The following is a 24791-nucleotide window of genomic DNA, read 5'->3' as shown; positions in this document are numbered from 1 at the left end:
TTCGGCGTAGTGAAATAGTAGGAATGAATAAATTTGATATGAGCTCTCCAGAAGAATTAATATGTATATAAAAATAATAATAAATTATTAATTTATGGTAGCCATCTCAGCCATCTGAAAACCCCTTCATTAGCCAATATTTAAGGTATCCCCAAAGCTCAATTGATATATTTTCTTTTTAATTTGTTCGTTTCCCCAACCCTGCTTGTTTATGCAGATTTTTTTTTAAAAAAATACCTAATTCGGGGGGGGGGGGAAATGGGGATTGAAAGAAATACAAAATGTATAGATCACTCGTCCTTCTCTGCCTCAACTTCAGTCTTGCTCTGCTTCACGATTTTTCCGAGAGAAAATGCTTTAAGATTTTCTGATTTACTGGGGGAAAGCACTTATGAATATGCGGTGGTGACAGTTGGCAAATTTAATAAACTTATAAAGGAGTTATTGTTATTATTATTACAATCAAAACACACACTGCGGCAAAGATATAAGAATTTTTGCAGCATTTTTAATGATAATGATTTGCGAGAGAACAAATGAATTGAATTGATTGATTGGATTGCATTATGTATATATTCTGAGACACGTTTATGAGAGACCAATCTAGAAAATAATGAAAAAAAGGTGCCAAATGGAGATTTGAATTTCTTTTCTTTTTTTTATTTAAAATATATTATAAATTTAAAACTAAATTAAATTTTCTTTGTTGGTTATCAATTAAGAGAAATTTAAGAAAAAGCAGTTGAAAGTTTAGTTGATTGGCAAATCTAAAATAGAAGATTAACATTATTTTTATGATACTATTTTAATTTTTATTAATTTAACTGAATACAATAATTTGACGTTTTAAGGTTTAAAAAAGTGCCGAGGAAAAACATAAAAATTAACTTCAGAAATTTTTATTCCACAATTAAAAAATCCCTTCGCACATGAAAGATTGTTTGGAGTTTGCAGGAGAAAATTTGAACTTCGGCGGCGCCGCATAGTCAAGGTAAACATGCATGTTCTGCGTGCTACCATCATACGCGCCTTTTGGATCATAACTCATTTGGAAACCGGGATTAAGATTTTGCGGCAGATAATCTGTTTGCGTTTCACAATCATAGCTGAATCCGCTCGTCACGTCAACGACGAGAGAGTTTGTCATTGTCCAAAAGCGATTTGAGAACGGATGATTAATAACATTTGCAACTTCAAAGAGGATAACATTAGATTAAATTGATGTGGCAAATTTAGGGAAAACTCACTTCCCGCCGCCTGCATGCATTTTGCAGCTGCAAAAAAATTGGACGTTCTCATCAATAGCATCCCGCGCTCGCAACAAAACTTTACTGCTTCTAGGTAATCGTAGTACTGCGTTGAAAAGGTGAAATAAAATTATTATTTTCACTTCTTTATTTATAAATAAAATGAATTTTTAAAGGCTTACAAAACCAAATTGATACTTCATATAGTACACCTTCAAATTACTGCATTTGCAAACCCAATCTCCGTTAATGTAGTTGACGCAAGTTGAAGCATCTTTAAGAACAATGTTAATTTATTCTTTGCATTTTAAATTAAAATTAATCACACGTACTCAGATTCAACGAGGTCAGATTGTCCCTTGCAACTACCTGCATTAAAATCATTCAAATCGGTGGATTTAATTAACCGAATTTCATACGTCAATGGTGCAGTTTGACGAATTACCACATCCATACGACTTAGAAACCAGTTCATCATTCTGTAAATAAAAATTAAATATTAACAAAGAAATTAAAGAATAAAAAATTTATATTTCAATCACGTCTGACTCCTTTTTATCCAAGTCCTTGATCATTTGGTCAAAAACCTCCGGCGACTTGTCCCTGGCGCACTTGGTCAACTGGTACGCCTTGTCGCACTCGTCCATTCCCACTTTACATTTTTTTTATTAATAAATTATTAAATAAGTTATTTTAAAATTATCCTTCAATTTACAAGTTTTATTGTTGCACTCGTCCACGATGGCCATGTTTTTCATCAGCTCGTCCGCGTTTTTCAGATTCATACTCTCAAGCATTGCGAAAACCTCGCTCGCCACAAAATTCCCGCCAACCAGCTATTTTCAGTTCAAAAATAAATTAAGAAAGAATTTTGTTAAAAACTTATACCAGGCCGACAGCGTCTCCAACACATTGCAAAAAACACTAAAATTATTAACATATTAATAAATTATCTAAATAACAAAGAAACCTTGATCCGTAAGTCAAATTTTGTCATATTTCGCAGCAAGTCAATTTCGGCTAAATCAATTAATTTTAATAATTTACTATAATCAAATATTATTGTTTAGACTGGAGTTGACATTGAAAATAATTGAACATTCGTCCACCATCGCTTGCTTTCCACTCTTCGACTGAGGGTTGCCTAATTTCTTAAATAAAAAAATTAAATTGAATTATTCTTTCTACGAGTTAATTATGATTTTTTTTTAACCTCACAAATGTATCTGAATTTCATCTGTCCTTCGTAATCAGCGAGCAGAACTTGTCTCTTTTCGCGGAAAATATGGACCGCAACGTAGTTTTCTTTTCCTCGAGCGTTGTCCGGCTGTCCGGGCAGCCACTGGGCCTCGCCGCGGAACAACCTTTTGGCTGAACAGAATCCGAAAACAGATTCGCAGCCCTCATCCGACCCCGAAGTCCAGAAGGTCAAATTTTGAGCCTCTAAATATTTTCAAAGTGAAGTTAATAATAAAAAATTTCTCCCTCTTGCCATTGCTCATTTCGCCGAGGTTGCCGATGGTGGCCAAAGCGTCGTACTTGCGTGGCGAGTCCAAGCTCAGCAGAGACATACCCAGAGCACAACACGCTTTCGTCGCTTCTAAATACTTTGCAAAGACAGCAATTTTATTTCGACTAAAACAGTCGTGGATTTTTTATACAGTCCTGGTGTCACTACTGTAGCTGAAGAGGTAGTTACGCAGTCTGTAGGTGAACAATTTTCCATGCGATGAAACGTCCGAAATCGACAAATTTAAAGAAAAAAATTGGAAGGGAAATTTCGTACAGAGTGACGTCAAAATTTCCCACCAATGTTTTATTTCAATTAGGTAGAACATTTTTAAAATGATTAGACTATCAAAGATTAAAATATAAAAAAATAATAATAAAATTAATTTTTTATTATGACGCAAACCAATTTTAAAACACCAAATTATTCCATATCAATCAAGAATTTAATTATTTAATTGAATTGATCTAAATGTTACAAAATGTTGGTTGAGTTTAAGTTTAAAAAAAATGCGTACAAAAGTTTATTTATTTTAATTATTGTAAGTAAATTATAATTGTTAGATATAAAAAACCAATATCCATGGGCAGGTTAATTAATTTTAAAATAAATTAAATTTAAGCTTCAATAGCTTCATGTGCCTTAAAGTGAATTTATAAACATTATGTCATACTTTTTAGAACCATTGATTTCCCATTAGCCGTTGAAGTAAAAAGCATTGGCTGCATTGTTAAGGAAATTAATAATGCCAACAAAAGTGGAGAATGGGTATTCTAACATCTCTCTGGCATGTGACGTTTGGGCAAACAGGACTTGCGCACTTGGGACCTTTCGTCGGCGGACCCTGATTTTAATACATTAATCAATTTTCTATCCAAAATTATTGTTGCAATTATGCAATTTTGAACCTGGCAGGCGAAAATGGTTCTGTCTGAACAACGCTTGCCGCTGATCGAAACAGAGCCGTTTGCTTTGGAAATTTGCATCTGGACGCAATTCTGGTCCTTTGCAGGGTTGGCCAAGGGCAGGACGTCCAGCCAGGGCGCGGAACCGTTGGCCGAGCACCACCCAAAGGTGCCGCTCGCCAGGTCCTTCGCGCCGCCCGTCCAGTAATTCATGTTAAATTTCCAGCTCTTTGCTATAAATAAAATTTGATTTTCATTAAAAAAAAAAAATAAATAAATTGAACCTTGGAGTTTCATGCACTCGAGCTTCTCTTTGCTTTCGATAGCAAACGGCTTCATTTTCAGGCCAAAGCACTTGTCAGAGTTTTCGTGCCAAGTGCCCTGAAAATAAATTTAAAGAAAAAATTAAGTCATACAGGAATTTATTGAGACCAGAGATTTTCCTAGTAAAATTGATTGGCCGCACGCGTCCAGCCAGAATCCGTGCAAGTCCGGATCTATTTTTAATAAAAATACTATTGGAATAAAAATTTAAGTAAAAAGTGCGAACCAGCAAGCTCTCCATTAGTTGCAAAAAGGGACCGCTGTTATTATTACATATAGGAACGTCAATTTTTAGAGTAAAGAAATAATTTTTATGATTGCATACGTTGACTGCAGCAATTTCGTTTGTCGAGCATTTTCCTACCAGAGCTGGCTACATCGACAAGGTAAAAAACATCGGTAATAATTAAACCAGGAAGCAAAATTAGAGCGCGAGTGGCGTACGTTGATGGTCGTTGAAGTCGTTTTAGTAGTTGGAATTGTCGTAGTAGTGGTTTGAATTTGTGTAGGGGTTGAGAGCAAAATTTTTGATTCCGTCGTTTCAGTTGAGATTTGAGTTGCCGTTTCGGGAAGAATAGTCGTTGAACCAGAGTCTAGTTTTGTTTTTCACTCGGAAAATCAGCTGCTGAAGTGTTAGAAATTGTGGTTTCTGAATTCTGAATTGCAATTGATACAGATGGAGTGGCTTTTTTCAAAGTAGAAGATGAACTCGGCATTTGCACATTCAAGGCGGTTGAAATTGATTTCGAGGAAGGTGGAGTTTCTTGGGAAGACTGCATTAAAGAATTTAATTTTCGTTTATTTTCCACTCTTTATTTTCCGTATAAATTTGAATTACTTCCAATGTGGACTTATCGCTCAAATTTGGGCTGGCATCGATAAACGTTGACATAGGCAAATCACTCGATTCGGCATCACTGTTGTCGACAATGTTAATTTGTGTGGTGCTCAGTTTTTCAGAGAGTGATGATCCTGAGGTTTGTAGATCTCCCAGTTTAGTCAGGTTTAATTCTTTATTCTAAACGGGATTTCAAACCAGAACATTTATTATTGTAAATTTTTTTTAGCAGTGATGTAAAACAAAGAATGCACTACCAGGACGGGTTGTGAGCGGCGTTTGGTCGAACCACCACTGACAGCAGAGCATTTGTTTGGGCCGCAACACTTGATTATGGTTTGGCGTTTATTAGCAGCTCTGGATGCTAATAAATGAAAATTGCACGGTTTATGAAAGTCGTCAGACATTCGCCTACTTTTCTTACTTCCTTGTCCTTTGTTACGAGCAACAACCCCCTAACGTGAATACTTTTTAGCGATTTTATTGAAATGAAATTTAATATACTCACTCTAGAATTGGCCTGGCTCGTCTCTTGAATCAAGGCTAAAAGTAAAATTGAAGACAGAAAAACGTCAAATCTGAGTGGCATTTTGATTTTAACTGCACGCAGGTTTGGTAATTTTCACCTATCACGAATCCACTGTTTGGCACAACAGGAAACATTTTCAGTTTGACGTATCGTGCAGTCGCTTCCTGTGGACCATTAAAATTTCCATGTAAAATAGCAAAGAACACAACAGACAAAAATAAATATAAGAGCAAAAATTCATGATATAAGGTTTTTAATTTATCAGTTTTTCTCAGTTTACATGAAAATCAATTAAAAGTGGCTTTTTGAACCTTGAATATTTTCCACAATCCCAATGGAGGGGGAATATTTCAAAATAAATCATCTGCTTACAGACTGCATTTTAGTGCATATCCCATAAACAGGTTAAATCAATATCATGAGTGGTTAATTGAATGAGAAAAAAATCAATATATTTCACAAGCTCACAGTGATTATGTCATGCGTATACATATATACACTTAAATTTGAGACTTTTTAATTGATTATATGAAAACCAAAATTAGTTTAAAGGCAGAAGATTTAATTACATCAAAAAGTGGCATAAGTGCCATTTAATAGTTAAATTATGACTAAGAAAATTATAAAGGAAGAAAAACCAAACAAAGTAAATATAAAATATAAATCCTTTTTTCTAGAGCATTAAAGTTTGAAGTTATTGGTTTATTGGTAATTAATTACATTCACTACTGAAACAAGATACCACCAAAAATATATTGTTCGGCAGCCCGCACGACATCAACGTCTTGCAGGTTGCAGAGCTATCTTTTTTTTAGATTTGACTCTAATTCGATCGTACAGCAGTGAAATAGTACATAATGTCCATAATATCATTTACATTTATTTTCTTTTTCGGCGTAGTGAAATTGTGGTAATGAATAAATTTGAAATGAGCTCTCCGGAAGAATTAAAATGTCAATTATTATAATAATATATTATTAATTTGGTAGCCTTCTCAGCCATCTGAAAACCCCTTATTTAGCCAATATTTAAGGTCAATCGATTTATTTTCTATTAAATACGTTCGTTTCCCACACCTGCTAGTTTATTATTATTGTTGTTTATTTGTCCACAGTGTTACAAATACAAATACATTGTTTACATTCAATTTTTGAAAAACAAATATATATGCGGATTTTTCAAAAAATTCCTAATTTGGGGGGAAAATGGGGATTGAAAGAACAATAAGATGTATAGATCACTCGTCCTTCACTGCCTCAACTTGTCTTGTTCGCTTCACGATTTTACCGTGAGAAAATGCTTTAAGATTTTCTGATTTGCTGGGGGGAAAGCACGTATGAATATGCGGTGACAGTGTGGCAGAGTTAATAAACTTATGAAGGAGTAATTATTATTACAATCAAAACAAAACTGCGGCGAAGAGATAACAATTTTTGCCACATTTTTAATGATAACAATAACAGATTGGATTATTTGGATTGCATACAAAATATTTATGCTCTGAGACCAGTTTCTGAGAGACAAATGTAGAAAATAATGAAAATAATAGGAAAATGCCAAAGAGCACATTATAATATTTTTATAAAAAGAAAATTATAACAGTCTTTTCTTTGTAAGTTATCAATTAGGAGAGATTTAATTAAAAGCAGTCGAAATTGTTTCGAAAACGTCAAATTGAAGGTAAACATTTTTAGATAAATTAATTTTTGTTAATAAAACCGATAAAAATAATGAGGGCGATCCAAATGGCTAACTTGACCCAGGCTGAATTAACCTGGCCCGGGCTAATTTAACCCGCCATTAAATTTTGCTGGCTGGCCCGGGGCTAAGTCAAGTTAGCCTGGGCCAGGTTAGGCTTTTGGATCGCCCTAAATAAAAGGTTATTGAGGTTTAAAAATCCGCTGAGGATAAACGTCCAAAATTAACTTCATAAATTTTTATTCTAATTAAGAAATCTCCTCGCATATTAAAGGTTGGTTGGAGTTTGCAGGAGAAAATTTGAATCTCGGCGGCGCCGCATAGTCAAGGTAAACATTCATATTCAGAGTGCCACCATCATACGCGCCTCTTGGATCATAATCCATTTGGAAACCGGGATTAAGATTTTGCGGCAGATAATCTGTTTGCGTTTCACAATCATAGCTGATTCCGCTCGTCAAGTCAACGACGAGAGAGTTTGTCATCGTCCAAAAGCGATCTGAGTACCGCTGATTAATAACTTTAGCAACTTCAAAGAGGATAAAATTAGAGAATTGATGTTGCAAAATTTCATAAAACGTACTCCCGGCCGCCTGCATGCATTTTGCAGCTGCAAAAAAATTGGACGTCCTTATCAATCGCATCCCGCGCTCGCAACAAAACTTGAGTGCTTGTACGTAATTATAAATCTATGCATCATAAAAGGTGAATTAAAATTATTATTTTCTCACTCTATTTATTTATTATAAACAAATGAATTTTTAAAGGCTTACCAATCCATTTTGATATCTCATATTGTACATCTTTGAATTACTGCATTTGCAAACCCACTCTCCGTCGGTGTAGTTGACGCAAGTTGAAGCATCTTAAACAACAATGTACTTTATTCATTTTACGTTTAAAATTAATCGCACGTACTCAGATTTAATGAGGTCAGATTGTTCCTTGCAACTACCTGCATTAAAATCATTCAAATCGGTGGATTTCATAAACCAAATTTCATACGTCAATGGTGCAGTTGGACGAATTTCCACATCCGTACGACTTAGAAACCAGTTCATCATTCTGTAAATAAAAATTAAATGTTAACGAAGAATAAATAGTTTCAAATCAAATTGATCACGTCTGCCTCCTTCTTATCCAAGTCCTTGATCATTTGGTCAAAAACCTCCGGCGACTTGTCCCTGGCGCACTTGGTCAACTGATACGCCTTGTCGCACTCGTCCATTCCCACTTTACATTTTTATTTATTGATAAATTATTAAATAAGTTCTTTTAAAATTATCTTTCAATTTACAAGTTTTATTGTTGCACTCGTCAACGATGGCCATGTTTTTCATCAGCTCGTCCGCGTTTTTCAGATTCATACTCTCAAGCATTGCGAAAACCTCGCTCGCCACAAAATTCCCGCCGACCAGCTTTTTTCAGTTGAAAAATAAAATACAGAATTTTGTTAAAAATTTATACCAGGCCCACAGCGTCTCCAACACAATGCAAAAAACACTGAAATAAATTATGTATATTTTTTTTTAAATTTTTTATTATCCAAATAAAGAATAACCTTGATCCGTAAGTCAAATTTCGTCATGTTTCGCAGCAAATCGATTTCGGCTAAATTAATTAATTTTAATAATTTACTAAAATCGAATATTATTATTTAGACTGGAAGTGACATTGAAAATAATTGAACATTCGTCCACCATAGCTTGCTTTCCACTCTTTGTCTGAGGGTTGCCTAATTTCTAATTTAAATTTTCAGTGAAGTATTACTATACTTAGCTCTAAAAAATTTTAAACCTCGCAAATGTATCTGAATTTCGTCTGTCCTTCGTAATCAGCGAGCAGAACTTGTCCCTTTTGACGCCAAATGTGGACTGCAACGTAGTTTTCTTTTCCTCGAGCGTTGTCCGGCTGTCCAGGCAGCCACTGGGCCTCGCCGCGGAACAATCTTTTGGCCGAACAGAATCCAAAAACAGACTCGCAGCCCTCATCCGACCCCGAAGTCCAGAAGGTCAAATTTTGAGCCTCTAAATATATTCAAAATAAAGTAAATAATAAAAAATATCTCTCTCTTGCCTTTGCTCATTTCGCTGATGTTGCCGATGGTGGCCAAAGCGTCGTACTTGCGTGGCGAGTCCAAGCTCAGCAGGGACATGCCCAGATCACAACACGCTTTCATCGCTTCTAAATACTTTTACAAAGAGAGCGTTTTTATTTTGGCATGTAGTTGAGAGAATTGTTTACAGTCCTGGTGTCACTTTTGAAGCTGAAAAGATAGTTGCGCAGCCTGTAGGTAAACAATTTTCCATAGGAAGAAACGTCTGAAATACATAAATTTAAAAAGATTGAAGGGAATTTTTGACGACATAATTTCCGAACAATGTTTTAATCCAAATAAGAATTAAAATGCAGAAAAACTACAATTATTAGTCATTATAATATAAAAAAAATAATATAACGTAAACTTTTTATTGTTTAGTTTGATGCAGTCCAATTTTGAATTTTAATATTTTATTTAATTTGAGAATTTTATTATTCCATAGATATGAAATACACACGTTAGGAACAATTTTTGGGGTTTTATTAAACTATAAAAAAAAATTGTGAAAATTCATTAATTTAATTCTAAATAGGTTCTTAAGATATGTCGTCACAAGCCAAAATCCATGGGCTTGGGCTTAACTTTAGGCCTAATGTGCCTTAAAGTCAAAAAATTTAAATATAATATAATTATCATGTCTTGTGTAATGTTACATTACACAACACATGGTAATGTGTAACATACTTTTTAAAACCATTGATTTTCCATTAGCCGTTGAAGTAAAAAGCATAGGCTGCATATTTAAGGAAATTAAATAAACTAAAAAAAGTTGAAAAGGGGTATTCCAACATCTCTCTGGCAGGTGATGTTTGGGCAAACAGGACTTGCGCACTTGGGACCTTTCGTCGGCGGACCCTTTTTTCAAGATGTTTATTATAAATTTTCACTTCAAAATTAATGCTAAAATTTTCAACCTGGCAGGCGAAAATTGTTTTGTCCGAGCAACGCCTGCCGCTGATCGAAACCGAGCCGTTTGCTTTGGAAATTTGCATCTGGACGCAATTCTGGTCCTTGGCAGGGTTGGACAAGGGCAGGACGTCCTGCCAGGGCACGGAACCGTTGGCCGAGCACCACCCAAAGGTGCCGCTCGCCAGATCCTTCGCGCCGCCCGTCCAGTAATTCATGTTAAATTTCCAGCTCTTTGCTATGAATAAAATTTGATTTTCATTAAAATAAAAAATTAATAAATAAATTGAACCTTGGAGTTTCATGCATTCAAGCTTCTCTTTACTCTCAAAGGCAAACGGCTTCATTTTCAGGCCAAAGCACTTGTCAGAGTTTTCGTGCCAAGTACCCTGAAAATTAATATTAGGAAGGAAGTAAATAATAAAAATATTAATTTATTAAGACCAGAGATTTTCCTAATAAAATTGTTTGTCCACACGCGTCCAGCCAGAATCCATGCAAGTCTGGATCTATTTTTAATAAAATTACTATTGATATTAAAATGTTAGTAAAAAGCGTGAACCAGCAAGCTCTCCATTAGTTGCAAAAAGGGACCGCTGTTATCATCAAACATTATTACATATTGGAAAGTTTATTATTATCATGCAAATAATTTTTATGATTTCATACGTTGACTGCAGCAATTTCGTTCGTCGAACATTTCCCGAGCAGAGCTGGCTACATTGACATGCAAATGCAAAGTACAAAAATTATAATTGGAAAAATAAAAACAGGAAGTAAAATTAGAGCGCGTGTGGCGTACGTTGATGGTCGTTGAAGTCGTTTCAGTAGTTGGAATTGTTGTAGTAGTGGTTTGAATTTGTGTAGGGTTTGAAGTTGAGAGCAAAATTTTTGATTCCGTCGTTTCAGTTAAGATCTGAGTTGCCGTTTCGGAAAGAATAGTCGTTGGTCCAGAGTCTAATTTTGTTTCACTCGGGACATCAACCGCTGAAGTGCTAGAAATAGTGGTTTCTGAATTCTGGAGTGCGATTGATACAGATGGAGTGTCTTTTTTCAAAGTAGAAGATGAACTCGGCATTTGTACATCCAAGGCGGTTGAAATTGATTTTGAGGAAGACTGATTTTCTCGGAAAAACTGCATATATAATTTAAAATTCATCAATTTTCCAACACTTTATTTTTCAAATAAATTTGAATTACTTCCAATGTGGACTTATCGCTCAAATTTGGGCTGGTATCGATAAACGTTGACAAAGGCAAATCACTGGATTCGGTATCACTATTGCCGACAATGTTAATCTGTGTGGTGCTCATTTGTTCAGATAGTGCAATTTCTGAAGTTCTTGGACTTCTCAGTTTAGTAAAGTTTTCATCAGTTTTCTAAACGTTTGTTTTTAAGAATTTCGTTTATCTTGATAAAGAAGAAGAAAAGAATCTGTTAAGACAAAAAATTATGCGATACCAGTACGGATTGAGAGCGACTTTTTGTCGAGTTGAAATTGAGAGCAGAACACTTTTTTCCGCCGCAGCACTTGATTATTGTCTGGCGTTTGCTCGCAGCTCTTGTTGTTGCTAAACCAAAAGATAATTTTTTTGTTTAGTTTACGTCATTTTATCTTACCCCCGTGTCCATTGTTACGAGCAACAGCTCCCTAATTTATGATCGTTTTGGTGATTTTATGGATTTAAAAAAAAGTTCGTTTACTCACTCTAGAATTGGCCTGACTCACTTGAATCAAGACTGCAATTAAAATTATTGATAGGAAAACGTCAAACCAGAGTGGCATGTCAATTCCATCTGCACGCAGGTTTGGCCGTTTTCACCTCATCACGATCCGACTGTTTGGCACAACAGGAAAACAATTTCAGCCAAACAGAGACGGTCACATCCTGCGTGCTGGTGAAATGCCAAAATAAAATAGAACATAGCATAGCATGGCACACAACAAATCAACAAAAATCTTGGGCCTGAAAATTATTTTATACATTAGGACATTTATAATATTTATATTTTATAGATTATTATTTTAGTTTTAATAAGAATTTTAATTTTGGTCTAAATTTAAGTTTTTGAATAGACAAAATGTAGGACTAAAAAGTTAAGTTTTTTAAAGATTAATTTTTGGGATATTTTTTTAATGCATAAATTATGGAAACTTGCTTTACCTTGATATTTTCTGCTGGTGATTATTAATTATATAGAAGAGCCTACAATATTATAATGATATAATGAATTTATAAAACAAGCTTACATTGATTATACCATGTGACCATTTGACCGTGTGAGTCGTTTTATAATTATATATAATAATGGCAAATAAATAATTTTATAACGAAAGTTAATTTACATCAAATATGGCTTGAGTCGCATTCAAAAGTTTCATTCAAATAAAAGATAAAAGTATTATAAATGAAAAAAAGGGATGAAAAAATTTTAAAATTAATTATCACTCTTTTTCAACGGCTATAAGCTTGAAATAGTGTCTTGGTTAAATAATTTACTTTTATGTGGATCGCAAGATACCTGGAATATTGATGGGTTCGCAACCCGCGGGACATCAGCGTCTTACAGGTTGCAGAATTTTCTTTTAACATAATTATATTATTTAAAGAAATAGAGGAGTCGGCAAGATTTGAAAGTTAACCAAAGTTTGATAAGCTGACACAAATTCCAAGCCGTCATTAAAAATTAGCAAGATTTACTAAAAATTCCTCATACGAGCTTAAGGACTTGAGCACTTGGGACCTTTTGTCGGCGCGGGCCCTGATTACAATACATTAATCAATTTTCACTTCAAAATTATTGTATTGCAATTTTTAACCTGGCAGGCGAAAATGGTTTTGTCCGAGCAACGCCTGCCGCTGATCGAAACAGAGCCGTTTGCTTTGGAAATTTGCATCTGGACGCAATTCTGGTCCTTTGCAGGGTTGGCCAAGAGCAGGACGTCCTGCCAGGGCGCAGAGCCAGAGCCATTGCCCGAGCAACTCCCAAAGGTGCCGCTCGTCCAGTAATTTATGTTTAAAATCCAGCTCTTTGCTATTACATAAAATTTGATTATTATTTCACATGAAAAAATAAATAAATGAACCTTGGAATTGAATTGTAAATAATATAACCCTATAAAACCATTAAATAATTATTCTTATTGATATGTAAATTGTTTTTAAAACTTTTTTAAAGTGTTAACGTCAAATCTTATGAAATACTTGAAAAAAATCAATATTTAATATAGAATGGATAAATCAAAGCGATTCAATAACACGGAGTAAACGAAAACTTTTTCTTACGAAGCAATTTATTTTTATAAAATGCTGAAAGGAGAATAATATTAAATTAAAATATAAAAGACAAATTTGATTCTTTAATTATTTACCAATTCTATAATGTTTTACGACTCTGTTCTAATCGGTAGAAAAAGAACAAAAGATGCTCAAAATACATGTTATTATATCAGATGAAAAAAATGTAAACAGTACAGTACAATACAATACATAACACACAAAAAAAAAACATTTTTAATTTTCATTGTGTTAAAAGGGAAAGGGGAGAGGGCTGTGGATAGAATGGTATATATTGCATGTTTGAAACAGAATTGAACAGAAACTAGACACAAACATCTTGTGGGGCGCAGGCGGATTCTTGATTCGTTTCGAGTCATAACCTGCGCAAATCCTGTTCATGACTTGCTAAAGAGGGGAGAATTAAGGAGGAAGAGATAGGATAGACGGATAGAGCAAAAATAAGACAGAAAACAGAGAACAGAACACAGAACATTCCAATTCCATATAGAGCCGCAAGTTGAGCTCAAAGTGAGATTGAATTAACGTCGGTGGTCGGCAAGAACACAAATTCGGAGCACTCAAGGACTAGAAACTCTGAGAGAAGGTGACGCTTTTCACGCTTTTGTAGAAATATTTGACAGACATAATAATTATAATTGTTACGGTGACAGAAATAACAAATAATTATTTTATTTATACCTTTGTTGTCCTGCGTAACAACGTTTTAGGTTCAAAGCAGTTTTCCAAAATGAAACGTGGATATTATGACGAGTATGGTTCGGATTCGGAGTATTCGGACTACGAGATGTACGACAGTGATGGCCTCCCTGAAGACTTTGATGATGATAATTCCAACGACGTTGACGTAGCCTTTGACCGATTGTATGGAGACAGCAGAATTGGGTACGAAATTTATGTCTTTTATACAAATAAAACAGCTAACCACTTTTCTGGATTTTCTTTGTACCTAAATAGAAATTCCAGCACTGTGGAGGAAGTCCATTTGAAGACACGTGAAATGCTGTTCAACTCATCTCTGAAGAACATGTGCCTCAATGTGCTGATTGAAAATTTGAGAAACCCAGTAGGATCCAAAAATAAGAAGCCAGTTTTGCTTGAAAACAATCAAACTCATGCAGTTGCCACTCTACGTAAGTAGAATTATTTTATGATAACTTTTCTCCTGAAAAAAAGTTGAAGTTTTTGACGCCAGAATTGGAAAATTTTCATTATTTTTAATTTTTTAAGAACAGGAGCACACTCAATTATACCTATAATTAAAAAGTAAAAACGGTTTGAATCTTCTACATCATATTTTGATTTTATCTTTCATACAGTAATTACTGAGTTGATTTTTTCTCTCCAAATATAATTTTCTCATTAAATTAAATAGTGACTTTTTAATAATATAAATTCCTAATTTGATTATTTCATGAAATATTATAATTTTTCATAGCAATATTGTTACATTCATGCGCAATCAATCCTGTTCAATTGTTTTAATCATATATTTTATCACAGCTCCAAATTTGAAGCAAATGCTCCTGAAAAAGCTGATGAAGGCAAATTACGGAGCAAGTGTGAGCTTCAAATACCAATACTGGTCTAATGAGACGGTGAAAGCCATCAGCACTCATGACATATGCAGCATGATTTGCGAACTGCTTGGGCCTCGCATCTCTGAATTCAGTTTTGAGTGGATGGGCGGCAAAATCCAAACCTCACACAATCACCATGTTGAAAAGGTATAAAGTTTTAAATTAAATTAATATTATGATTATCAGTCCGAAACTGAAAAAGACATAAATTATCCTTATTATCCGAAAGTGCATGATATATTTAAATTTGTACATGCACCTCTGTATTTATTTCGTTTCCTCTTGTTTTAGTTATACAGACTGCTGGCTTCCAAGTATCGTGACTGCTTGTACCACCTAATTCAGGGCAAAGAGGGCAACATTTCCAAGCGTTATGATTACGAATTAAGCCTTGCCAATCTCCAGTCCGTCACTCACCTGAAAAATCTTCAGCATTTGGAGTTGCATGAAAATGCCTTGAATGATTTGGACTTCAGACGCATTTGTCGCAAACTGCCCAACCTCCAATACTTGAGCTGTGAACTACTAGATGTGACCCAGGCTGTGCTAAATGAAGCCCTGGGGAGTCTCAGTAGGCTGGAAGTGTTCATTTTCAAAGGCTGGGCGCGCAAAGTGGACGTCAGTCTGCAATCCCTGGAAGAGGTCGACACAGCCAAGCTCAATGGCTTCTGCCTGGACAAGTTCCCCCAACTGAAAATCATTGGTGCACAAGTTGGTGGTGAACGCTTTTTCGAAAAGCAGACACGTATCACTTTCCACCAACTGAAAAAGAATGAACTTTCTACTGGAGGGCCTCATCAGCTGCAGCACCTCTCAATCAAAAGCCCTCTCGCCGTTGAACAAGCCCTACGGTTGCCTCATGTCACTTCTCTGAGAGTAATTTTTCAAACCTTAAATGATGGAAGCATTTTATCTAATTCTTCCTATTAATTTCTTTTTAGGTTTCTTTGGGCGATAAAGAGTTTGACTCGACCAACATTGGTGCCCTGCTGAAGTTTGACAAGCTCCGCGTCCTGACTGTTATGTGGCCAGCTGAAAACTCGACTATTGACAAAAATTTGCTTCTGCAACTTCTGCAGATCTATGGTTTGCAGCTAGAGAGCTTGACCCTAATCACCTACCCCCGTCATGACCTTGATGTTATCGTTTCACTTGAGCTCAGCATGGACGAAATCCATGCCCTTTGTCCTAATCTTGAAAGACTCAGTTTGGACCACGATTTCACAAGAGGATTTGACTACAGGTCCATTCTGCATCCCAACACTATCAAAAATCTGACCAAAATCAGCATCACTGCCTGGGATGATACGTAAGATAATTTTTTTATTAAGAATATTTTTATACGTATATTTCCAAATTTTATATAATTACAGTTGGAGCATGAAAGTCTTGTCCCAGCTCTTCACTGCACCAGTGCTTGAAAGTCTGTGCTTGTGGGAGTTGAGGTTGTCCGAGTGGAAGGTCAAGGATTTGGTGGAAAACAAAAAGGTGCCTGAATGTATTTCACCTAAGCTCAGGGAGTTTCGAGGATCTATACATCATTCTAGACACCTGAGTAAATGGAACAAGAGGATTTTGGCACACTACTGGTGCTTGCACGTAGACCTGATTTGTGCCACAGCCCCAGCTTTTATGACTGTTGACTTCGACTATGGTGACAAGTTCTTCAAGAAAGGGCCTTCGAAAATCACTCAGCTGATGCAAAAAAGGGCCCGAATACTGTAGTACAAGGGATTTACTTAAATTACATAATAATATGTATGGCGTGTAATCCTCAATTATTAAATTTTAAGAAATAATAAAAGATTTAATCCAATTTTATTACATTTCTTCATCAATACCAAATATTGAAATTTTTAATTTCTATTTATTTTATCTTATTTCAATCAAAAAATTATGTTATTTTTGCATTAAGCGCATTCTTGTATTTTTTTTTTATATTGTTCATATAATTTTGACATTCAGCAAAATATAGTTCTTAAATATCAATGCTGTTGATATTATTTGAACTTAAAAAACACTGTCCAAAAAAATTTAACATTATTTTCCTTTAAAAGGAGTTTAAGTGGTGGTAAAAATTTAATAAAAAAATGCTTTTCACCGCTTTTGGCATTATGTTAAAAAAAAATGGGTGGTGCCTTTTGCACCACTAATAAATAAGGGCACAGGCCGACAAGACTTTGTCTTGGCCTGACCCTAAAAAAAAATTCAATAAAAATTTCAAATTACACTGAAAAATTATCATTGGGTTAAGTAATTTGATAAGAAATATTTAATTTTTTTGAGATAAATAAGTTTAATTAACTCAAAACAAACTTCCAGAGAAGAGACTCGACAGAGCTTTTTGCACTTTTGGATCGTCCATGATAGGCGCGGCAGGTTTCGGAGGTTCCGTCTTGCCCAACTTTTGCTCCATAATGCTCATGATTCTCTTCTGCAACTGCTCCGCTTGAGATTCACCTGCTGAGGGCGCACTGACACCAAGAGAAACTGGTTTGGACTCGATAGCTGCAATCGGACAAAATAATGAAAAAATAAAAATATAAACTTACAAATTCAACAACTCACTTTGAGTGTTTCCAAGCTCGAGTTTGACTTGGACTTCCCTCTTTAGCGCGAGGAACTTAATGAGGGCTTCGTATTGCATGACGGTGAGTGGTTTGCTCTGTGCCAAAAGATTCAGCATGTTTTCAATGCCCTCGGGAAGGCCGCTGGCCGTGGTCACTTCGCCCTGTCTTTTTCCTCCAGAAGCCACGTAGCGCTCAAAGTCTCGACCAACCATAGCAATGGCCTTGTCGATGGGCATGTTTCGGTGCTCCTCGGGATCTTCCCCATGCAAAATGTTCAGCGTCATACTTGCTTTCAACTCATGTTGAGGACTTACCTGGAAAGGTAAACAAATTTTAAAAATAATTTTTTCATATAATATTTTTGTACTTTGAATTTTAACTACAACTCTACATTCAGCTACACATTTTAATCTCAAAATGACAGATTTTATCAAATATAAGTGGATGAATTTGATCAAAATCTTTTTTTATAGGGTAACACACAAAAATCCAAAATTCATTGGAAATCATAATAATATAATTTACGTGGATTCCTGTTTTATCCAAAACTAAATTTTATAATTTAATATTTTGCTTTCATTAAAAAATAAATTGAAAATAATTAAAATACTGCCTTACACTAATGGCATAGAGAGTTCCTCTGGATGCAATTGTGCTCAGCAAGGTGAGGATCGGAATGGTTTCGTTGGGGAAAAGCAAGTCAACCGCAAGGCCCATCTTCTTCAGATTCCGCTCGATCATCTCTGCGTACGCCCTTTGGCTGCGGTCGTGCACAATAATTTCGCAGTCGTTGGCTCTCTCGTTTTCGCTGCAAGCCAGTTTCATATTTATTGCGGGTCCGGACGAAAGTGGAGGCCCCGCAGATTCCCTTTCGTATCCTCTGTGGGGAGGCTCTGGGCTTCTATTCTGCATCTGCAGTTCCCGGGGCAGTCTGCGTTCATCAGGCTGACGAGCCTTGAACACCTTGATGACCTGGCCTTTGTAGTAAGTCATGTGCTGCGCTCGGACGGCGTGGTCGGCCTGCGATGGCGAGTCGAACTGGATGAACGCAAAGTCGGATTGGTAGTTTATTCCCAGAACCTATTGTACAAATTTACTTATTTCAAGAAGTAAGTTTGATTGAAGAGAAATTCGAACCTTTCCGAATTGAGAAAAATGTTCGTGAAGTTCCAGCCGGCTCAAGCCTGTGGTTGGCAGGTTCTTTACGAAAATACGAGACGGAGTCAGTTTTGGGTCCAGCAAGACTGGCGTGTATGGATCCATCGTCTGGAAAATACAAATTTTGGTCATATTTTCGTTAAGCTCAAATTAAAAGCTAAAATCTATATGCCTTAAATTGTGTTTTGTATGTACTTGAGAAATCCAGCAGAGTCTGCGACGTTTGGTTTATGATTGCACTGAATATACAAAAACTTCACATGCCACTTATTATTGCAAAATTATTGGAATTAAAAGCTTGAGTTGTGAGCTATGCTATTAAGTCCTCACGTCTTCTATTTATGTACTTAAAAAAGGAAAAAATTGAGAGGTTTACAAATTTGGTTCGATTTTCGCTTCAAGAATTCTTGTTTTGTTTTGCTGCCAACCTAACAAATGAGCAAATGTCATGTCAATGCCAACATGACAGTTCCATAACAAAATAAACAAAAAGCACAAACAATTTTGATCTAGAGATTATGATTTTGTGATTGAAAGCTTTGCTCATTTTGTTTTCTGATGACGGAATTTCAAGTGGTGATGGACATGGACTGTTGGAAACTGATCTGATCGACCGGACACACAAAAGTAACTTTGACCGGATCGTGGAATCAAAGACTCAAGACGGGATAATATTATGTATTATACATGAAAGGTGAGTTTTTCGTTTTATTTCCAAAAATTATGACCACTTTTCACCCCCAAAATTCACATGAAATCACATCAAATTTAATTTTTTTGGCTGCCAATTTTTGAACATATAACATGAGAAGCTCTTTTTAATGATAATTTAAATTAACTAATTTGAAACTCTGGAAACAGTCTTGAAGCCTTAAAGCCGTTAACATTTTTACGTAAGAATACTTATTACTTTTCCAGATTCTTCAATATTTTTTAGAAGAGTGATGTAATTTTTCTATACACTTTCTAGGATTCGTCACACATTTAATTTGTTTACTGAAATGGATCTGCTGAAGAATTACGGTTCGTCCGCGAGTAGCGAATCTGAAGAGGAAGAAAAAGTGGAGAAAGAAGTTGACAACAAACCCACAAGACTCGAAGTGCCGTCCAGCATAAAATCGTTATTTGGTGACGCTGGAGGACAACACCAGGATGACCCCTCTCTGCACCAAGGCCGAGTTAGAATAAAATTAATTCCATAAATTCATATTCTAATTTAATTTCATTTATAAAATTTATCAGGTTCGAGGTTTTGCTCACGAACGAGGATTGTGGGCAGGTTTGGTGAGCATCGAAGTTGGACCTCCATTGGAAGACTGGACGCGTCTATTGAATCAATTGTCTGATGTCAGTCCTTGTCCGGAACCACTTCACGTAAGCCTGAGTCGACCTTTGCAACTGCGGCATCTCTGGATCTCCTCCCTGGTGGCCGATTTGCGCAAACGTGCTTCCAAGCTCTTACATTTTGAGGTATCTGAATAAAAAAATTTATTTAAAATATTTTTAAACATTTTTCCTGCAGATAATTTTCGGAGACGTTACCGTTTTGGTGAACGAAGAGCGAACCAGGACATTTGTTTGTGTTGATGCCGTGGGCAGTGGACTGGAGACGGCCTGTTCTTTAGCAGAAGCCGCCGGTGCTGAATATCGACTGCCTCCGTATTACGAGGGCCGTCGATTCCACGTCAGCATAGGATGGGCCCTCGGAGATCAAGAGACTCGACTGAAAGCTGCCTTGGCCAATTTGGTGCTGCCCTCGCCTGCCTCCTTCGCAGTGACGCAACTGCAGCTCAAAGCTGGCAACCAGCAGTACCAAATTCCACTTCAGCATCGATAGGTGAGACAATTTAATTGGTTAAAAAGTGATAATTAAAATGAGATGAACAATAATATGCAATGAAAAAATATACTTTTTCGTAAAAAATTACATCAAAAAAATGTTTTTTAGTGGAAACAAATAATTTGTATATTATTTGCTAAATTTATGCAAAAACAAATGGATCTTTTTACATTTTAATTTTTTTTACAAAGCGTTCATAAAATAAACTTCCCTCCGAAATCTCTGAATGAAAAGTGCCAGTTTCCCGCTCAAATTCAAACCGGTCGTCTCCGTCGCTCCAGCTGGCAGAGCAAAACATTTCAAAACTCCCAAGTCGATTAAATATTTGTGAGGTGAGAAGTGACCCTTTTTCTTCCGGCAAAATGGGCAATTCGAACGTCCGGCCGCGCACTCTGAGCATCGATAATGACTTGTCCGCACCTTCCGCCGCTGCGCCTGCAACCGCCCCAAAGGTATATTTAATTTAATGACAATTTTTAACTCAGTTTATGCTCAAACAATGGTTATTTAGGCTGTGACCCCAGAACCGATCTCGGAAAGCGTCTTCGACCCTCAGGGTGACCCTTCGGCGCAACTCGAGGCTGCCCTGGCGCCGTTCAATCGAAGACTCTCTCGGGACGCCGCTGCACCCCTTCCACCCCAACTCGGCGAGCTCTCGCAATGTCTGCGAGGAAAGTCTGCAGGCCTTTACTGTCTCCAACCTGCCCATGACTTTGCAGAGGTGTCACACATCTCACCTGCCACCCCTTGATTTAGAAATTTAGAATTTAAGAAATTATCGCTGATTGTGACAATGTAAATATTTGAATAAAAAGTGTTACACTTGATCTGTTGAAATAGAAAAAAAATTCATTTTTTCATTTTAAAAAATACAAAATTGACACTTCATGGATTTATTTTATTTTAAGTTCGTTTTTAATTTCATCTTTGTAATATAATTTTATGTTTTGCTATTTATTTCTAGGATCATAAATATTGAATGCAATAAGATTATTTATAATTTTATAATTCAAAAAATTTTAAATTTTTTACTTCGAACAAAAATTAGTTATTTTATATTGCATTGCATTTTAAAGTTCATTTTATTTATTATTTCGCAGAATTTGTTTTTTTTTCTGTCTAATAGGTAAGATTTTTTATATTTATCATAATTTCAAAAGACATGAGTGTTCTCATTAGACCTCAAAATTATGTATTTGGTGTACTTAGTGCGCCTTTCCAGGTTCGGATTGAGATAATTTAACATCTTGAAGACATTTAGATCAGTTTTGTTTTTATTAAATTTTCTAAATTTTTACACTTCAACGGTAACTTTTTAAGCCTTTTGCAATGTCTGCAGGATTATTATCAATGAAAGTTGTCAGTCCATATGTATTGTAAAATTAAATTTACATCAGGTCGCGACGACGTTACTTACTTTTAGACGTTGGAATATAATTAACGGCGCGAGAGAGCGGATTTGAAATGCAAACATCACAAGTCGGGGCCCCGCGTCGTCAAGGCGAAAAAAAAATAATGCGTTTAGTTATGTTATGGGTTAGTTCAGAAGAGGCCCCGCTTCGAAACGGGAGCAAATTTATACGCTTTCAGCAAAGGGAAGATGTCCTGCATTGTTTGGCGCGTCCTCAACAAAAAGTGCAGCAAGGCGCGGCAACTCCTCAGAAATGGTCTTCAAATCGCTCATTTTGTCAGTGTGAATATTCTTTTGCGTCTAATTTAATTTATCGCTAATAAATTAAATTTCAAAGGGTCTGAATCGTGTAATATAGGGGTTGATCTCCCGCAGTTTTTTTCATCTTCCCCAATACTTTTGATTTACGTCCGGTTCGTGATTGCACTTTGAGCATTAGTTATGAAATTCGCGAGGAGAAAAATAATTTATTGCCACTTTTATTGCTGGTTTTGTTTGTGCCGAGGGAGGGGATTGCACGTGCACTCGGGGGGTGCACGTGTCGCCCCTCCAAATACAAACACTCGTCTCTTGACCGCGGCACAATAAAAAGCATCTTGATTTATGCATCCCTTTAATTATTTCTTTTTTATTCGAATTCTCTTTTTTTTTCTCCCCAAAAGAGTGAAACGTTTTGCGTTGAGATTTGAGGACGAGTCAAAATTTTATCTGCGCGGCGGCTGGGAACGCAAATAGAGCGAAGGGGTTGTTGTAAATTATTTGGAGGCGCCGACAAGCGCGCAAACACTTTTATCTCTCGGCATGAAAAAGTGACGTCAGCGCACTGCATCTCGCTCTCAAAAGTGCGGCCTCTCTCAGTACCAATTGTTGCGCCTCGGGGCTCTTTATTAATTGAGGGTTTCGATTTTAATTGAGCCAAAATTCGGACTTTTAAGGTTTTATGCTGATAGTGCAAAACTTTGATTAGGATTTAAAAAAAAAAATACTTTTGTTAACAGGCATGTGTGGTGCAATTGGAGCAGAGGCGGCGCTGCCTCTTGCCAGCCGTAGATGCACCCCCAAAGAAGCCCGCAGCACCCCCGAAAAAGGTAAAATCGGTTTAAAAAAAATCGTAATTGTTGTAATTATAAAATTATGCAACAACTTCAATGAAAATTGAAAATTCGGAGGGAAATATGAAGTTATTTTAATTCTAACGTGGAAGAAATTTATATTTTAAATCATAATTTATTAAAATTGCTATCAAACAAATTAATTTAAAAGTGTTAATAATTTCTTAATAATTGAATAGTTTTTTAAATAACAAGAGGCTTTATTTTTTTTAATAATATCAGAGTTTTATTACAACATCGGACAACATCAAATTTTTTATCACTTGAGTGAGTTGTCAAGTAAATTTGACATAAAAAGTTTACAAGTTATGTAATATTTATTCAAAGTGATAATTTTGTATGTGATAAAAAGGCGGTTCCTGTTGCATTCCTTGTTTGCAATTCCACAATCCAGATTAGCTTCAATATTCTCACAAGATATGATCGCAATTTATGAGTCATTATGCGAAAACTCATGAAATAAATTCCATTTATCAAAAGCGCAAGTTGCAAATTGGCGCCGAGGAAAGCGAGTGGATCCAATTATAAAATCGAAAAAGATAATGAATTTGCGGAAGGCGGCGCTTTTCTTTCATATATTTTGCGCGCCGATTTGATTAAATATTTTCCCCTTGCTTTGTTTGCGTTGAGAAGAACAAAAGGAGAGTGTGGGAGCGACACTGCGCACGAGAGCCGCTCTCAGAGAAAGCAGCAAAAGTCTCTGTAGCCCTTTTATCTCGGCCCGATCGAAATGTGAAACCGATCATGCAGATGAATCGCCGCGCCGAGAGTCGTGATCGCACAATGCATCTCGCCAAATGCCAGCGACGCGACTTATTATATATATTTTTCATATTTTGACCCGCGCGTTTGCAAGGCGACCGATTTTCGAATCGATTTCACGCGCCATCTGCTGCAATAATTCTTTCTCGTCAAACCAAATCCGCCAATTTTTTTGGCTATTCTACGAAATTTGTTCTATTTATTATATATTATTTTATAGATAAAAGTTAACATAATCGATTCACTTGCAAGCTCTACTTTCTAAATTTGTTCTTTAGATATTTTATCAAATTAAAATAACAAGTTCTGCATTTTGTTCCAATTTATGCGTCAACCCCCTACTTAAGCTTAAAAGCTTTGAAGCACCCCCTTTTGTCACGGGGTTTTCAGCAATGCCAATTATGATTTATTAGCTCCATATCCTGATCCTGCTCTTAGCCAGAAATCAGAAAGAACTTCCGATTTGGCAAATCAAAAGCATTATTGTTTGGTGCAACAATGACGTATTATGCGATCTTCTTTCCAGAGCTTTTTGCATCTGTTATTCATTTGAGCAATTGCTCGTCTCTCTCTTTTATGATTTCAGGATTTGGCTGATCTCCTTTCATCGTACTTGGCGCCGTTTTTCGCATTTTACGACGCACTTGAGCCTGTTCTGGAGGCGGAGGCGCGAATTTTGTGTAAAACTCATTTCGGGGGAGATCTGGATGCATTTGAAACCCTTTTTCTGCGGCCTGCCGCACAACTTCTCCATCAGAAACCAAAGGTAAGTAAATTTTCTCTAAGTTGTTTGGATGCATATTATGTTTTTTAAACATGATTTGGTAATATTGGTAGGACAGAAAATAATATTTAAGATAAGAAGTTATAATAGAAGTAATTTAAAATTAATTAATATCGACAAAAAAAACGCTAAGATTCATACAAAAATTACATTATTTATAGAAACAAATATTTTTTAATTTAATTTAAAAGTCTTCTTAATCTATTAAGAATGGTA

The 24791-nt window shown here is 36.0% G+C and overlaps 7 protein-coding genes across 10 annotated transcripts in view; 3 read left to right on the top strand and 4 right to left on the bottom strand.

The window, feature by feature from the left end:
- Nucleotides 1-908: 908 nt before the first annotated feature.
- LOC132194811 (uncharacterized) lies at nucleotides 909-2682 on the bottom strand. Its single transcript, XM_059616323.1, has 11 exons — nucleotides 2461-2682; nucleotides 2320-2398; nucleotides 2218-2267; nucleotides 2136-2171; nucleotides 1963-2083; nucleotides 1790-1899; nucleotides 1667-1726; nucleotides 1580-1616; nucleotides 1430-1521; nucleotides 1248-1353; nucleotides 909-1191 (listed from the first exon to the last, which is right to left on the bottom strand). Exons 1-11 carry the CDS (start codon nucleotides 2482-2484, stop codon nucleotides 911-913), a joined length of 996 nt encoding a protein of 331 aa, XP_059472306.1. The 5' UTR covers nucleotides 2485-2682; the 3' UTR covers nucleotides 909-910.
- Nucleotides 2683-3419: 737 nt separating this feature from the next.
- Nucleotides 3420-4587, bottom strand: LOC132194910 (uncharacterized). Its single transcript, XM_059616502.1, has 8 exons — nucleotides 4431-4587; nucleotides 4312-4359; nucleotides 4213-4246; nucleotides 4095-4159; nucleotides 3947-4043; nucleotides 3666-3895; nucleotides 3536-3601; nucleotides 3420-3479 (listed from the first exon to the last, which is right to left on the bottom strand). Exons 5-8 carry the CDS (start codon nucleotides 3999-4001, stop codon nucleotides 3420-3422), a joined length of 411 nt encoding a protein of 136 aa, XP_059472485.1. The 5' UTR covers nucleotides 4002-4043; nucleotides 4095-4159; nucleotides 4213-4246; nucleotides 4312-4359; nucleotides 4431-4587.
- Nucleotides 4588-6542: 1955 nt separating this feature from the next.
- On the bottom strand, nucleotides 6543-11876 carry LOC132194730 (uncharacterized). The gene is made up of 25 exons (XM_059616194.1): nucleotides 11768-11876; nucleotides 11680-11710; nucleotides 11521-11630; nucleotides 11259-11438; nucleotides 10861-11193; nucleotides 10728-10775; nucleotides 10621-10654; nucleotides 10503-10567; nucleotides 10351-10447; nucleotides 10067-10296; nucleotides 9942-10007; nucleotides 9837-9885; nucleotides 9296-9372; nucleotides 9128-9242; nucleotides 8849-9078; nucleotides 8715-8793; nucleotides 8613-8662; nucleotides 8519-8554; nucleotides 8349-8469; nucleotides 8175-8284; nucleotides 8057-8116; nucleotides 7970-8006; nucleotides 7825-7916; nucleotides 7635-7740; nucleotides 6543-7580 (listed from the first exon to the last, which is right to left on the bottom strand). Exons 1-25 carry the CDS (start codon nucleotides 11843-11845, stop codon nucleotides 7300-7302), a joined length of 2715 nt encoding a protein of 904 aa, XP_059472177.1. The 5' UTR covers nucleotides 11846-11876; the 3' UTR covers nucleotides 6543-7299.
- A 1992-nt stretch (nucleotides 11877-13868) lies between these two features.
- On the top strand, nucleotides 13869-16665 carry LOC132194824 (uncharacterized). Its single transcript, XM_059616354.1, has 7 exons — nucleotides 13869-13944; nucleotides 14069-14243; nucleotides 14316-14491; nucleotides 14862-15085; nucleotides 15230-15814; nucleotides 15880-16247; nucleotides 16312-16665. The coding sequence occupies exons 2-7, from the start codon at nucleotides 14089-14091 to the stop codon at nucleotides 16661-16663; spliced, it is 1860 nt and encodes a 619-aa protein (XP_059472337.1). The 5' UTR covers nucleotides 13869-13944; nucleotides 14069-14088; the 3' UTR covers nucleotides 16664-16665.
- A 528-nt stretch (nucleotides 16666-17193) lies between these two features.
- LOC132194623 (nuclear receptor coactivator 5-like) lies at nucleotides 17194-19096 on the bottom strand. Of its 2 annotated transcripts, none has more exons than XM_059616026.1 (5): nucleotides 18839-19096; nucleotides 18646-18774; nucleotides 18127-18588; nucleotides 17507-17822; nucleotides 17194-17446 (listed from the first exon to the last, which is right to left on the bottom strand). In XM_059616026.1, exons 2-5 carry the CDS (start codon nucleotides 18769-18771, stop codon nucleotides 17244-17246), a joined length of 1107 nt encoding a protein of 368 aa, XP_059472009.1. In that variant the 5' UTR covers nucleotides 18772-18774; nucleotides 18839-19096; the 3' UTR covers nucleotides 17194-17243. The 2 variants fall into 2 exon arrangements, with proteins under 2 accessions (XP_059472009.1, XP_059472008.1); XM_059616025.1 differs by having other exon boundaries at nucleotides 18862-19096.
- A 42-nt stretch (nucleotides 19097-19138) lies between these two features.
- Nucleotides 19139-21347, top strand: LOC132194625 (U6 snRNA phosphodiesterase 1). 2 transcript variants are annotated; one of them, XR_009441562.1, is made up of 6 exons: nucleotides 19139-19360; nucleotides 19637-19844; nucleotides 19909-20136; nucleotides 20189-20503; nucleotides 20698-20958; nucleotides 21018-21347. XR_009441562.1 is itself a non-coding variant. In XM_059616028.1 (4 exons), the coding sequence occupies exons 2-4, from the start codon at nucleotides 19668-19670 to the stop codon at nucleotides 20501-20503; spliced, it is 720 nt and encodes a 239-aa protein (XP_059472011.1). In that variant the 5' UTR covers nucleotides 19139-19360; nucleotides 19637-19667; the 3' UTR covers nucleotides 20504-20598. The 2 variants fall into 2 exon arrangements, 1 of the variants encoding a protein (XP_059472011.1); XM_059616028.1 differs by lacking the exons at nucleotides 20698-20958; nucleotides 21018-21347 and having other exon boundaries at nucleotides 20189-20598.
- Nucleotides 21348-22057: 710 nt separating this feature from the next.
- LOC132194622 (puratrophin-1-like) overlaps nucleotides 22058-24791 on the top strand; it is a 41782-nt gene continuing 39048 nt past the window's right edge. For both annotated transcript variants that reach the window (XM_059616024.1, XM_059616023.1), the window contains exons 1-3: nucleotides 22058-22193; nucleotides 22916-23005; nucleotides 24378-24557. In XM_059616024.1, the coding sequence (XP_059472007.1) occupies nucleotides 22107-22193; nucleotides 22916-23005; nucleotides 24378-24557 (357 nt within the window). In that variant the 5' untranslated portion in view covers nucleotides 22058-22106. The remainder of the gene's footprint in view (nucleotides 22194-22915; nucleotides 23006-24377; nucleotides 24558-24791) is intronic.

The sequence above is a fragment of the Neocloeon triangulifer genome, unplaced genomic scaffold (assembly GCF_031216515.1).
Source record: "Neocloeon triangulifer isolate White Clay Creek 2 clone unplaced genomic scaffold, ASM3121651v1 ptg000008l, whole genome shotgun sequence".
NCBI classification, from domain to species: Eukaryota; Metazoa; Arthropoda; class Insecta; order Ephemeroptera; family Baetidae; genus Neocloeon; species Neocloeon triangulifer.
The sequence above is the reverse complement of the archived record's forward strand: the minus strand, read 5'-3'. Positions and strand labels throughout refer to the sequence as shown.

What these genes read in the sequence shown, in the direction of transcription:
- LOC132194623 (XM_059616026.1), bottom strand. Translation starts at nt 18,771, where the DNA reads ATGGATCCATACACGCCAGTCTTGCTGGACCCAAAACTGACTCCGTCT. An exon ending in ATTTTTCTCAATTCGGAAAG is followed by an intron (nt 18,589 to 18,645) that starts GTTCGAATTTCT and finishes TTTGTACAATAG; the next exon opens with GTTCTGGGAATAAACTACCA. An exon ending in CGAGCTTGGAAACACTCAAA is followed by an intron (nt 17,447 to 17,506) that starts GTGAGTTGTTGA and finishes GTCCGATTGCAG; the next exon opens with CTATCGAGTCCAAACCAGTT.
- LOC132194910 (XM_059616502.1), bottom strand. Translation starts at nt 4,001, where the DNA reads ATGAAGCCGTTTGCTATCGAAAGCAAAGAGAAGCTCGAGTGCATGAAA. An exon ending in CGAGTGCATGAAACTCCAAG is followed by an intron (nt 3,896 to 3,946) that starts GTTCAATTTATT and finishes TTTTATTTATAG; the next exon opens with CAAAGAGCTGGAAATTTAAC. An exon ending in ACGTCACATGCCAGAGAGAT is followed by an intron (nt 3,480 to 3,535) that starts GTTAGAATACCC and finishes TTAACAATGCAG; the next exon opens with CCAATGCTTTTTACTTCAAC.
- LOC132194730 (XM_059616194.1), bottom strand. Translation starts at nt 11,845, where the DNA reads ATGCCACTCTGGTTTGACGTTTTCCTATCAATAATTTTAATTGCAGTC. An exon ending in AATTCAGATACATTTGCGAG is followed by an intron (nt 8,794 to 8,848) that starts GTTTAAAATTTT and finishes AATTTAAATTAG; the next exon opens with AAATTAGGCAACCCTCAGAC. An exon ending in CGAGTGCAACAATAAAACTT is followed by an intron (nt 8,285 to 8,348) that starts GTAAATTGAAAG and finishes AAAAATGTAAAG; the next exon opens with TGGGAATGGACGAGTGCGAC.
- LOC132194811 (XM_059616323.1), bottom strand. Translation starts at nt 2,484, where the DNA reads ATGAAATTCAGATACATTTGTGAG. An exon ending in AATTCAGATACATTTGTGAG is followed by an intron (nt 2,399 to 2,460) that starts GTTAAAAAAAAA and finishes TTTTTATTTAAG; the next exon opens with AAATTAGGCAACCCTCAGTC. An exon ending in TGAAGTATCAATTTGGTTTT is followed by an intron (nt 1,354 to 1,429) that starts GTAAGCCTTTAA and finishes TTTTCAACGCAG; the next exon opens with TACTACGATTACCTAGAAGC.
- LOC132194824 (XM_059616354.1), top strand. Translation starts at nt 14,089, where the DNA reads ATGAAACGTGGATATTATGACGAGTATGGTTCGGATTCGGAGTATTCG. An exon ending in TCATGCAGTTGCCACTCTAC is followed by an intron (nt 14,492 to 14,861) that starts GTAAGTAGAATT and finishes ATTTTATCACAG; the next exon opens with CTCCAAATTTGAAGCAAATG. An exon ending in ATCACTGCCTGGGATGATAC is followed by an intron (nt 16,248 to 16,311) that starts GTAAGATAATTT and finishes ATATAATTACAG; the next exon opens with TTGGAGCATGAAAGTCTTGT.
- LOC132194625 (XM_059616028.1), top strand. Translation starts at nt 19,668, where the DNA reads ATGGATCTGCTGAAGAATTACGGTTCGTCCGCGAGTAGCGAATCTGAA. An exon ending in CCTCTCTGCACCAAGGCCGA is followed by an intron (nt 19,845 to 19,908) that starts GTTAGAATAAAA and finishes AAAATTTATCAG; the next exon opens with GTTCGAGGTTTTGCTCACGA. An exon ending in CCAAGCTCTTACATTTTGAG is followed by an intron (nt 20,137 to 20,188) that starts GTATCTGAATAA and finishes TTTTTCCTGCAG; the next exon opens with ATAATTTTCGGAGACGTTAC.